Consider the following 12,766-nt stretch of genomic DNA (forward strand, 5'->3'; position numbering starts at 1 on the left):
CGGAAGGGGCGGGGCTCTGCGGGCAGAGTCTGTGTGGTGCTGCCGCCGTAGCTGTCGCTGCTGCCGCTGCCGCTGCTGCTGCTGCCAGAGCCGGAGCGGGCTGGGCCGCGGAGGCAAGATGGTGGACTACAGCGTGTGGGACCACATCGAGGTGTCTGACGATGAAGACGAGACGCACCCCAACATCGACACAGCCAGCCTCTTCCGCTGGCGGCACCAGGTAGAGCGCGCGCGCCCAGCGCCTTCCCCCACTCTCGGGACTCCGCTTCAGAGTTCTGACTCCTGATACTGCTGGGGGCCCGGCCATTGACACCTGGGTTTCCCACCCTACAGTCTGGACTTTCAGGATCGCCCGGGGTTCCTTGATTCAACTCCGGGGCAACAGAATTGCCGAGACCCTTGAGTTCCTTGCCCGTGATCTTGGATGTCCCATTGGCCCCGCCCAACCCCCAGAGTTCCCAATACTTTAAGTCTAGTCTGTGACCTGCCTTTCGGAATCTTGACGGTGATTCCCATTTAGATGTAGAGGTTCTCCTCCTCTCAATAGAGCAAGGAGTTCTGTCCTCCCCCGAGATTTCTGTTCCTGGCCTGGGACTCCAACCCACACCCAGGACCCCTTCCCTAGAACGTAGACCGGTGCCCCACCAGGACCCTCAGTCCCATCTAGGACTGGAATTTTGAAACCTGGTTCCCCTTCAGATTGAACCACCAGCTCCGCCCTGATGGAGCCTCCAATTCTGGCTGCTCTCCTTCAGCCTCATGCACTGTACACCCAATTTCCCATTGCATCAGGAAACCCTACCCACGTGGCGTCCTGCCCAGCCAGAGCCCCTGCCCCTACTTGGTACTGCAGGCCCAGTCACCGCCCACCCCTGAGACAGGCTTCCTGTAGGAACCTCCGCCAGCATTGGAATGCCTCATTCAAACCCAAGTCCAGGACCTAAACCCACCCCAGCTTCCTTCTGACCCCAGTTTGGTCTGCTGTTCTCAGACACCCACACTGACCCTGCTTTTACCAGGAACCCTCCCAGTCTGATTCCAAATTCTCTGCCCCTTCTTTTATTTATTTTCCCCCAAATCCAGACCCCAGAATCCCAAGTCTGTGTGTTCTCTCACCCCTCTCCCTGACCAGCAGCGCTCTCAGGCCAACAGAATGGCTCTCATGAGACCTAATGTTCTAATCTACTCCACCAAATCAGAGCTCCTGCACCCACATTCCTATGCTTGTTATACTCTCAGACTGAGGGCATATATCTCTCAGAATCTTCCAGTTAGGAATTCCTCACCCCACCTTCCCATATATCAGCTCCCAGTCGTTTATCTAGAAGCTTCTAGAAGGGCCCTTCCCCATCCTGCCAAGACCCAGCATTAGTCCCTACATCTGGTTCCCAGTCCCAGTTCCAACCCATTCCTTAAAGCAGCAGCCTCCTGGGTAGTGTCTGCCGGGTGGGCCCCTGGAGTGTAAGGAGAAAGTTCTAGCACTTCTCTTTCTTGCCATGTGTAACATTTTATTATGAAATATTGAAGATCTCTGCAAGCTCTCAAGGCGATTCTTGGGAACACCTATTTCTGTCACATAGTTAATCTGTATCGCCGTGGGGAGGACGGTTTGGTCCTGCTGAGTTGGGAGGCTGCTGTCCCCTCTCCTGCAGCATCCTCCTCCCACCACACCCTTCTCCCTCTTGGCACAAAACCTTTTCCTGGCCTGCTGCTGGGAGCCCCAGGGCTGGAGTGGAGACAGGGAGCCTGGTGTCTCCAGCACCCGGTTCAGCGGCCACCAAGCCTGGGTGCTCATCCCAGCCCTGCCACAGGGCCATTGCTGCTTTAGGGGGAGCGAGACCCCGCCTCCATGAGACCGTCGTAAGGACGACGTGAAATGAGATCTGAAAAGAACTTGGCGCAGGGCCTGGGAGGGAGTACGCAGGACCAGAGGGGAAAGGGGGATTAGAGGAAAGGTAGCCTGCTGTGCTTCTGAGCACAGGCCTGCCCACCCGGGTTCAGATGCTGGCTTCTGCTGAATCACTGACCTGCTGCATTGCCCCCAGTGAGTTTTGATCTCTCTGTGCCTCAATTTCTCCAGCTGGGGATCTTATTAGTATCTCCCTCATAGGGTTGTTGTGAGGGTTGCCTTATGTATTTAATGTGTGTAATGCTCTCAGGACAGCACCTGGCATGTAATAAACTGTGTAGAAACTTTAGCCACTATCATTATTATTACTCATGTAATTCACGCTCATGGTAAAAAAATAATCCAAAGGTTCCAGAAGGGGACCAGCGAGTCTTCCCGGCTCCAGCTCCAGCTCCCTGGCTCCCTTGCCCAGAAACAGCCACCAGTACTAGTTTCTTGTGGCTCCTCCCAGTGAGCTGTGTGGTATCCAGGTTCTGTGAGCCTTGGGTCCCCTGTCTGTAAGGAGGGCAGTGATACCTGTGGCCCCTTCTCGCTGCCAAGGCTTCTGCCCTGCCCAGCCTGCTACAGCCCCTCCTGGAGACGTAAAGCTCAGGCCGGGCAGGCTGCCACCCCCAGCAACTCCAGGAGGCCTTTATTTAGCTTTGGCCTCCCTGGCGGCTGCTCAGAGGATGCCGGGAAGATTTTGATGGCCGTCCAGCAGAAACCAGCAGTGTGGTAGATTCCTGCTGCCACCCAAGGCCAGCTATAATGCCAACCGTAACCCTCATAAGGCAGCAGGAAGGCTCCAGGTGACACAGTCCCATCATGGAAAAAGAGAGGTGGCAGAGGCCACAATGTGTCTTCCGCAAGGCGAGGGCCTCATCCGAGTGGGGAAAAGTGAGGCTCAGGGTTGGCCATGTCGGTCCTATGGGGCGTTAGAGAAGGATTCAGGTCTCCCGATTCTCACCCACTGTCTTCCTGGCCCTGTGCTAGAATCTGGAGATACGGTCTCTAGTAAAGCACAGAAGCAAGTTAGCAGACCATTCTGGTGGCCATGGCCGTGGCCGTGGCCATTGACGGCGGTGATGACAGTTGAGGACATGTATACTGAATGCTGTGTTGCAGGCAGTTTCCTGGGAGTAACTCATTTAGTCCTCAAAACAACCCTGTGAGACCCCATTTCATAGAGGGGGACACCAAGGCAGGGAGAGGTATGAGACTTGGCCAAGGTCACATCACCAATAAGTGGTGGAGCTGGGCTGCTCCCAGTTACCAGTTATAAGCATTTACTGGATATCGAGCTAAGCACTTGAAGTACATTTTCTTGTTTGAGCCCCAGTACAGTCCCCAGAGAGAGACAGATTGTCCCCTGGGACAGACAGTAATGACAGTAGCCAACGTGGGAATGGTGCTGACTGAGCACCCGGCACAGCTCTGGACTGTCTACTTTTATAACCTTTTTTGCTTTTCCCAGTGCAACCTTGGCACTGTTGTCTGCATCTGACAGATGAGGAAACTGAAGTTAGGGGATTGGCCCAGGGACACCCAGCCATTACATGGTGGCTGTGAGATATGACCCCAGGTCTGGTGCCCCAAGGCCTTCCACTAGCATCTCATCACGTCATCTGATGATCACAGAGGGGCCTTTGGGGCTCAGTGACTCTGGGGGTCAGGCACTTGGGGAAGGCTTTGTCGAAGCGGAGACTTGGGGACAAAGCAGATGGAGTAAGGGGAAGAGAGTTCCAGGTGGGAGGAACAGCATGTGCAGAGGCTAAGAGTCAGGAGAGAGCTGGTCCATTCAGGGCTAGCATCAACCACAGGGGCCGGCATCGGCCTGGGACCCAGCCCCCCAAGGAGCCTTGGCCATCTGGCCAGCGTGGGGCAGGGGTCTGGGGTCCCCTCTGAACCCAGACACTCCAGTCTGAGGTAGCAGGGAGGGCTGTGGTCAGACAGGTACATTTCAAAGACTCCTGTGGCAGCTTCCGAGCCTGGATTGGGGCGACAGCGATGGAAGATGGTGGCACCTCTCAGGGTTCAGTCATTGGTCTGGGTTGAGCAGGCACTGCTGGGAGCCAAGCAGGGTTGCAGAGTGACAGGGCCCAGTGATCTGATAGGAGTCGGGATGGGGGACTGAGGAGATGGGGTGCAGTGGAAGAGGAGGTCTGAGGAGTGGCGTCTAGGGTAGGGGGGACAGGAGGCTGGTGGGCACTAGGCTGGGCTCAGGAGGGCATGCTGGCCTGGAGACAGAGCTGAGCGGGCCTCTGCAGATCCAGGTGCAGCACTCGGGGTGGAGCAAATTGGAGAAACAACTGGAAATGAAAAGTGTCAGGGGAGTTTCCTGGTAGCATAGTGGTTAGGGTTCTAGGCTTTCATTGCCGTGCCCCGGGTTCAATCCCTGGTCGGGGAACTGTGATCCCACAAGCCACGTAGTGTGGCCAAAAAAAAAAAAAAAATAGTGTCAGGATTTGGTGGCAGCGAGGGAGGGACAGGGCTCACAACAGGCCTCAGCTTGGGACAGGAGGCGGGGGTAGGCTCTTTGCTGAGGGAGGACACAGCAGAAAAACAGGTCTGGGGGGCTCCGGTGGGGAGTTCAGTTTGGGGCACAGAATTGGAGGTGCCTGTGGGACACCCAAGCAGCGGTGGCTTGAGGGGCGTGGTGGGCACAGGAGGGTGCCCGAGTGTTACTGAGGGTGGCTCCAGGGAGGAGGGGGAACCTGAGACCCTGGGGAGGGGTGAGGCCTCTATCCAGCACCTTATTACTTTATTACATCCAACGAGGCTTTCCTGAGTCCGTACTGTGTGTCAGGCCCAGTTCCTGGCTCTGGAGGCACAACACCTTCGTGGAGCCAGTATCCTTGGAGGGGGACAGTGCCCAAAACATGATAAATAATTGTCACAGGCTGTCGTCGGGTGACAAGTGCTGAGGAGGAAGATCAAGCAGAGCAGAGTAGGGGGAGGTTGAGACCTTCAGCCGGGTGGTCAAGGAAGGCCTCATCTGTAAGGGACTTTTTTTTTTTTTTTTTGCCTCACTGCGCAGCTTGTGGGATCTTAGTTCCCCAACCAGGGATTGAACCTGGGCCCTCGGCAGTGAAAGCACGAGCACTGGACCACCAGGGAATTCCCTGTAAGGGACATTTGAAGATGATAAGGGGGACTTCCCTGGTGGCCCAGTGGTTAAGACTCTACACTCCCAATGCAGCGGGCACAGGTTCAACCCCTGATCAGGGAACCACAATCTCGCATGCTGCAGGGCGCGGCCAATGAATAAATAAATAATATATATTTTTAAAAAAGAAGATGTTAAGGATGCCAGGGTGGGGGGTATCTGGGGAGAGAACATTCCAGGCCAAGGGAACAGCCAGTGCAAAGGCCCTGAGGTTTGAAGTGGGTTTGAGAAAAGGTGAGGCAGCCAGTGTGGCTGGAGGGAGGGGTGAGCAGGAAGAGGTGAGGCCATGGAGGGCACGGGACAGATTGCGCACGGCCCTGTGGGTCACAGGGAGGACTTAGGTTTTTGGTCCAAGTGAGGTGGCAGCCGTAGAGGGTTCTGAGCAGAAGAGGGACCCGCCCTGGCTCAGGTGCACCTGTAGGGGCGAGAGCGGGAGCTGGGAGTCCGGCACACGGAGGTTGGTGCTGACATTCTCCGGGGTCATCCCAGGTGCAGCTGTTGGGGTCCTGGGGCTGGGGCTGGGGTCAAGGGACAAGCCGTTCCGCAGAGTGATGGGCCGTGCCTGTCCCACAGGCCCGGGTGGAGCGCATGGAGCAGTTCCAGAAAGAAAAGGAGGAGCTGGACAGGGGCTGTCGCGAGTGCAAGCGCAAGGTGGCCGAGTGCCAGCGGAAGCTGAAGGATCTGGAGGTGGCCGAGGGCGAGGGCAGCAGGGCCGAGCTGGAGCGGCTGCAGGCCGAGGCACAGCAGCTGCGCAAGGAGGAGCGGAGCTGGGAGCAGAAGCTGGAGGAGATGCGCAAGAAGGAGAAGAGCATGCCCTGGAACGTGGACACGCTCAGCAAGGACGGCTTCAGCAAGGTGTGCGAGGGCCGGGTGCGCTCGGCAGACGGTGGCAGGTGTGGCCGAGGGGACTGCTCAGGTCCAGGGACGGGTGGATGGAGGTGGCGGGGAGGGGATCATGTGTGGGGGCCCAGGCAGGTGCGGCACCCCACCGGTACCCCCCCTCTGATCTGCCCGAAGGCCCTAGTCCGAGGCCACACCTGCCACGCCCACGCTCCCACCACGCTGATGTTCATGGCACCGTCACCACCTCCACCCTGGATGGGATGGGCGCTGCGGCCGCGGCCCACCTGGCCACGCTTGAGGTGCCGCACAGCCTCGCCCCAGCCCACTCCCCTTCTCACCCCACCACAGAGCATGGTCAATACCAAGCCTGAGCGGGCGGAGGAGGAGTCGGAGGAGGTGAGGGAACAGAAACACAAAACCTTCGTGGAGAAGTATGAGAAACAGATCAAGCACTTCGGTAAGTTGGGTCCAGGTGGGGGCCCGGTGGGCGGTGCACGTGACAAGGGGCTGGCCTCCGCCTCCAGGGCCCTTCCAACACCTTGCCAACACCTTCCCGCAGGCATGCTCCGCCGCTGGGATGACAGCCAGAAGTACCTGTCGGACAACGTCCACCTGGTGTGCGAGGAGACCGCCAACTACCTGGTCATCTGGTGCATTGACCTAGAGGTGGAGGAGGTACGTGGAGCCCGCCCCTGGGGCTGGGGAAAGGCTCTGCCCTGGGTCTGCCACTTGGTGACGCCGTGCTTGTTTTCCCTTGGCAGAAATGTGCGCTCATGGAGCAGGTGGCCCACCAGACCATCGTCATGCAGTTCATCCTGGAGCTGGCCAAGAGCCTGAAGGTGGACCCCCGTGCCTGCTTCCGGCAGTTCTTCACCAAGATCAAGGTAGGGAGGGGCCGGAGTGGCCAGGGCAGAGTGGAGGGTGGTCCGCCTCAGGGAACCAGCCTGCGGTCCACTGGGGGAGACAGACATGGGTTTACTCGGACTCAAGCCCCTGTGATCAGTCCTCAGTCAGGAGAGGGCTGGGCCACGGAGGAGCTGACGAGTGGTCGGCTCCTGGGCAGATTTGGAAAGCCGAGCTGGCACGATGTGCTGAAAGTCCTAAGCTGGGGTGAGGGCCAGAGTCAAGGATGCCTGTGGGTTTCTTACCTGAGCACCTGAAGAGCAAAGCTATCCCTGCTGAGCTGGGGGAGCTGCAGGACAGACTAAGGGGTGTGACCGGGAGCTCCGGGGTGGCTGTGTTGCATTTGAGATGCCCGCTAAACTCCACAGGAGGACCCGGAGGAGGTGGGTGTCACGAGTCTGAGGTTCAGGGGCTTGTGCGGGCAGGGGGTCGTGAGCACAGAGGTGTGAAGTCGAGCTCAGAGGAGGCAGAGGAGAGCCCTGAGGCCCAGGGTGCCCGTCTGTCAGTTCAGGAGCAGATGCGGGGAGCCCTGGGGCGTCTCTGAGGACCTGCAGTGGGGCGGTCTTGGCTCCCCCAGTTCAGTCCTGTGCACGCCCCTGCCCCCCGCAGACTGCTGACCGTCAGTACATGGAGGGCTTCAACGACGAGCTGGAGGCCTTCAAAGACCGCGTGCGGGGCCGGGCCAAGCTGCGCATCGAGAAGGCCATGAAGGAGTACGAGGAGGAGGAGCGCAGGAAGCGGCTTGGCCCCGGCGGCCTGGACCCCGTCGAGGTCTACGAGTCCCTCCCTGAGGTGCGGCTCCCTGGGCCCTGGCGGGCAGCAGGCAGGCAGCCAGTGGGGTCCCCAGGCTCCTTGGGACCCAGGCCCTGACCCCGCCCCTCTGCACCCACAGGAGCTCCAGAAATGCTTTGACGTGAAGGACGTGCAGATGCTCCAAGATGCCATCAGCAAGATGGACCCCACCGTGAGTAACTGCGCCCAAGCCCACCTGGGCCAGCGACGTGTCTCCCTCCGCCCCCTCCAGCTCTGCTGCCCACATCATTGGTAGAAGCGTCCCTCCTGGGCTTCTCAAAGGAACAAGGGACGTTTTGTCACTCTGTGGCCAGCACACGAGGCAGCCAGGCACACCAGCTGACCCCACCTTTGCCAGCAGCTCAGAGTGGCCCAAGGAGGGGGTCCCTTTCCAGCCTCAGTTACCTCATCAAACCACTTTCTCTCGATATTAACTCACGAAATCCATGGGGAGGGCTGAGCACGTAGTTGGTGCTGGTAAAAGCAGCAGCTGTTTGGAGCAGTCACCGCGCTGGTAGATAAATACTTTGAGTCTTGATAGACCTCGGTTTGACCCCATTCCTGCTGCCTGTCTCACCAGTTGGCCACACTGCTTTCCTCATCTGTAAAAAGTCTAGTCGCAAGCCCTGGCCCAGGGTTTCTAGATGCTTCTGTGGGAATGAACATCTAGACCAAGGGTCTTCCGCCTATGGCTTGCAGGCTCAATGCCTGTCTCTACATAAAACTTGATTGGAATGCGGCAGCCAGGCTGGTTTATTTTCATCTTGTCTGAGGCTGGTTTTGTGCTATAGCCATAAAGCTGAGGCACGATGGGTTGAGGTTTTGACAGAGACCCGAGGGCCCGCAAGCCAACGATTTTTACTGTCTGGCCCTTTACAAAAAAGTTTGCTCACCCTTGTTCTAGACTACACTGTTTAAACTTGAATTAAAGTTAAGTGAGATTTAAAGTTTCCCTGCACCGGCCACATTTGAAGTACTCGGTAGCCACACGTGGCTGGTGGCTACCGTATTGTACGGCACAGATTACAGACCATTTCCACCATTGCGGGCAGTTCTTTTGTAAAGCTGTAATCTAGAAAGAGCAGGAAGCAGGCTCGAGGATGTGCAGGGCACGGGCGGGCCACCAGAAGGTGGCAGCCCAGCCTCACCAACCCACCCTTCTCGCTGCAGGACGCGAAGTACCACATGCAGCGCTGCATCGACTCCGGCCTCTGGGTCCCCAACTCCAAGTCCAGTGAGGCCAAAGAAGAGGAGGAGGCGGGTCCCGGGGACCCCTTGCTGGAAGCCTCCAGTCGGGGCGACGAGAAAGACGTCAGTGCATGACCCACCTCAGCTGCTGCCCGACTGCCTGCAGGCCCCTGTGCGCCCCTTTTCAGAAAACAAAAATAGACACCATCTCCCCAGCTCCTGGCTTCCTCCACTTTGGCTGCTCCCACACCTAGCCCGGAGGGGCCTGCCCACCCCCCTCCACTGACCCCACTCCCCGAGCGCTCATCCAAGTCTGCTTTGAGTCAAGGGGCTTCATTGCCTGCAGCTACCCCACTTCAGCATTATGCCAAAGGCTCGGGGGTCCAGGGAGGGGTAGAGGTTGCCAGGCTGGTCCACAGGGTATGGGTGGGGTCCCCAGCTGAGGGCCCTGCCCCAGTCACTGTGGGCTCCGTTTTCACTGTTGAGTCTCCTACATAGTAAACAGCAATTATCTTCCAATAAAGGATTTCAGATGCTCCGCGAGGCCTCAGGAGGGCTGGCACAGCTCTTCTCTTGCGGGGTGGGAGGGAACCCTGGTCAGTGTTGGCGGCTGGGCTTGTGATGCCCCCAGCTTTGCCCTGCAGCAAATGGGCAATGTCCTCCGTCCTCACTCCAGGCTCTCCAGGAATGTATCGTTCCGCTGCCTGGAACACTTCCCCAGGACACCTTTGTGTCAAGGGTTCTCACTCCCCCCCCCGGCCCCCGTAAGTCTTGGGATTATCTCATCCCTCTGAGCCACCCCCCACCGTCCGTTCAGGAGCATCAACTTGTACCGTGTCTCACCTTCCACGTGGCCAGCTCTGCCTCCAAAACAAATCTTGAGTCTGTCCACTGCCCTTCGTCCTCCACCCTGGTTCAGGTCCCTGTCACCTCTGGCCTGCATGGCCACTCCAGCCTCTTCCCTGTCTTCCTTGCCCTCACTGGACCCCAGCAGGCAGCCGCCAGTGGGCACCTGTGAACACCTGAGTCAGGGCACATCCCTCAGAGCAGAAGCCTAAGACCTCACTGCAGTTCACCAGGCCCTACACCATCTGCCTGGTCAGCTCCCTGCCCTCGTGTCATGTCCTCCCCTTCTCAGCTCCCTCCTTGCTGATCCTTAAGCATTCTCAAGTTTTTCTATCAGTGTGACCGTGGGCACTTTCCTCAGCCTCAGTGTCCCCCTGTGTACAATGAGAGTGATGTTCATGCTTTCCTCCCAGGGTTGCGATGAGGTGTAGGTGAGATAATGTACAGGCAAGCATGGCGCCTGGTACCCCGGTGCTCAAAATCTGGGCCTCAGCACATGCCCGTCCCTCCGCTTGAGCACCCTTCCCTTGAAAAAGTAATCTTTTGAAAGCAGTCTTCCTTTAAAAGATAATGGAATATTCGGGCCACAGGAAAGGCTTAAAGAATACTATAATAAACAAGGACACGTCAGCTTTTAAGACATGAAATACCAAGGGTCCAGTGAAGCCCACTGCCCACCTCTTCTGGGGGACACCACCCCCTGGCAGCTGCTTCTCACTCCAATCAGAGCTCTGCCACCTCCTCCCAGAGGTCCTCCTTGACCCGCCTTTTGAGTCACCCATCACGTCTGGCCACGCAGCTTCTTCACCTGCCTGGTTTTGCTGATGTGTGTATTGCTGTCTCCTTTTTGCTGTGAGCACCACCACGGCACAAACTGAGTCTTTCTTGGTCCTAAAATATTCCCAGCACCCCGAAGAGGTCCTGGTCCTCAGTAAATGCCTTTGTGTCCAAGCTGATCACCACCAGGGGTCAACAGTGAGCTGCAAACCTGAGTGGCATTGCCTAATGCTTTTCATATAGATGAGAATGGCTGGTGGGGGGGGAGGTATGGGGGGCCCCCCTAAGACCCTGGATAAACCCCACCCATCCAGGATCCACTCAGGATCGTCAAGTTGTTAATTCTTTACTGCAAAAACTTTCAAAGATAGAATCCATATTCCTGATATTTCGTTTGACCTCAGGCTTCAGTCGAATTCAGCGCTGTTACTGATTTTTTTTAAAAAGTTATTTATTTTTGGCTGCATTGGGTCTTCGTTGCTGTGCCCGGGCTTTCTCTAGTTGCGGCGAGCGGGGGCTACTCTTCGTTGCGGTGCGTGGGCTTCTCATTGCGTTGGCTTTTCTTGTGGAGCACGGGCTCTAGGTGCATGGACTTCTGTAGTTGTGGCGTGCAGGCTTAGTAGTTGTGGCGCACGGGCTTAGTTGTTCCGCGGCATGTGGGATCTTCCCGGACGAGGGCTCGAACCCGTGTTCTCTGCATTGGGAGGCGGATTCTTAACCACTGAGCCACCAGGGAAGCCCTGTTACTGATTTTTGACTTAAAATTTTAATGTTTTGTTCATCATGTTTTTTTTCACATTAATGGTGTTTTTGGAAAATATTACATTAAAATATTTATCTCGATTACTGAGTTGGCGCCCTTTTTGCTTTCATGCCTCGCCTGCCTCACCCTAGCACGGGCTAGGATCTAAAACACCAGCTATTAAGAGAGACACATAGAGTAGGTTCTCTCTCTACTCACCCACCACCCACCCTGTTCCCTGCCCCCAACCATGGGAGCCCACTCTCTACGGTGTCTCGTGACTCCTTCCAGGGTTTCTTTTTGTAAGTTCAAATGTAATCTTACCCCTTCCGTTCCTTTTTCACACGGAGCTAACACACTGCAGTCAGCGGCGCGCGTCTTTGCTGTTTTTCACTGAACCTTGTGGCCCTGCAGATTTTTCCTTATCAGTTCATCAGCACTTCCTCATTCTTTCTACCCTGGTAGAAAGCTCCAGTATGTGCACATCTCAGCATTTATTTCACCAGCGTTTTTAACACTTGCAAGTTTTTCCGTCTCTAATTTTACAAGCAATGCAGCGAAACATACCTTTGCGCACCATTTCCCACGAAGACAGGCATCCCACCCAGAGTAAGCTCCCAGAAGCATGATTGGCTGGGTCTCAGCGGCAAACAGAATTCCACTCAAAAGGGTTTCGCTGAACAAAATGTAATGATGTGAGTGGGACAGGAGAACCAACAGATGTGTGTTGAGTGGATTCATTTTCTGTGGCTGCTGTAACAAATCACCACAAACTTAGTGGCTTCAAAACAAATGCAATGATGTGAGTGGGACAGGAGAACCAACAGATGTGTGTTGAGTGGATTCATTTTCTGTGGCTGCTGTAACAAATCACCACAAACTTAGTGGCTTCAACACAAATGCATTACCTCACACTTCCATAGGTCAGAAGTCTAACATGGGTCTCGCTGTGCTAAAATCAAGGCATTGGCAGGGCTGTGAGCCTTTTGGAGGCTCTGGGTAAGATCCATTTCCTTGCTGTTTCCAGCTTCTAGGGGCTGCCTGTGTTCCTTGGCACATGGCCCCCTTCCTCCATCTTCAAAGATGGCAAAGATGAATCAAGTTCTGTCACATCATTCTGACCTCTTTTTCTGCCTCCCCATTCCACTTTTTAAAAATTTTTATTTTTATTTATTTATTTTTGGCTGCGCGCGGGCTTCCTCTAGTTGCGGCGAGCGGGGGCTACTCTTTGTTACAGTGTGCGGGCCTCTCATTGCGGTGGCTTCTCTTGTTGCGGAGCACGGGGTCTAGGTGCGCGGGCTTCAGTAGTTGTGGCTCGCAGGCTCTAGAGCACAGGCTCAGTAGTTGTGGCGCACGGGCTTAGTTGCTTTGTGGGATGTGGGACCTTCCTGGACCAGGGCTCGAACCTGTGTCCCCTACATTCTTAACCACTGCGCCACAAGGGAAGTCCCCTCCCCGTTCCACTTTTAAGGACCTTTGTGGATACACTGAGTCCACCAAGATAATCTCCCTATCATTTTTTTTAATATGGAATGATTCACATATTTGCGCGTCATCCTTGTGCAGGGGACATGCTAATCTCTGTATCCTTCCAATTTTAGTATACGTGCCGCTGAAGCAA

General features: G+C 56.1%; 1 protein-coding gene and 1 pseudogene across 1 annotated transcript; one reads left to right on the forward strand and one right to left on the reverse strand.

The window, feature by feature from the left end:
• On the forward strand, positions 1 to 9,330 carry CDC37 (cell division cycle 37, HSP90 cochaperone). The gene is made up of 8 exons (XM_024745955.1): positions 1 to 220; positions 5,628 to 5,909; positions 6,246 to 6,354; positions 6,457 to 6,572; positions 6,659 to 6,781; positions 7,410 to 7,592; positions 7,693 to 7,764; positions 8,763 to 9,330. Exons 1-8 carry the CDS (start codon positions 119 to 121, stop codon positions 8,913 to 8,915), a joined length of 1,140 nt encoding a protein of 379 aa, XP_024601723.1. The 5' UTR covers positions 1 to 118; the 3' UTR covers positions 8,916 to 9,330.
• A 3,336-nt stretch (positions 9,331 to 12,666) lies between these two features.
• On the reverse strand, positions 12,667 to 12,766 carry LOC112400353 (uncharacterized; annotated as a pseudogene).

This window comes from Neophocaena asiaeorientalis, unplaced genomic scaffold, assembly GCF_003031525.2.
Source record: "Neophocaena asiaeorientalis asiaeorientalis breed wild unplaced genomic scaffold, Neophocaena_asiaeorientalis_V1.1 scaffold357, whole genome shotgun sequence".
In the NCBI taxonomy this organism is placed as follows: Eukaryota; Metazoa; Chordata; class Mammalia; order Artiodactyla; family Phocoenidae; genus Neophocaena; species Neophocaena asiaeorientalis.

Bases quoted from the DNA above. Each gene is read 5' to 3' on its own strand.
- CDC37 (XM_024745955.1), top strand. From the start codon at position 119: ATGGTGGACTACAGCGTGTGGGACCACATCGAGGTGTCTGACGATGAA. The intron at 5,910-6,245 runs GTGTGCGAGGGC...ACCCCACCACAG, and splicing joins GCAAGGACGGCTTCAGCAAG to AGCATGGTCAATACCAAGCC. The intron at 6,355-6,456 runs GTAAGTTGGGTC...ACCTTCCCGCAG, and splicing joins GAAACAGATCAAGCACTTCG to GCATGCTCCGCCGCTGGGAT.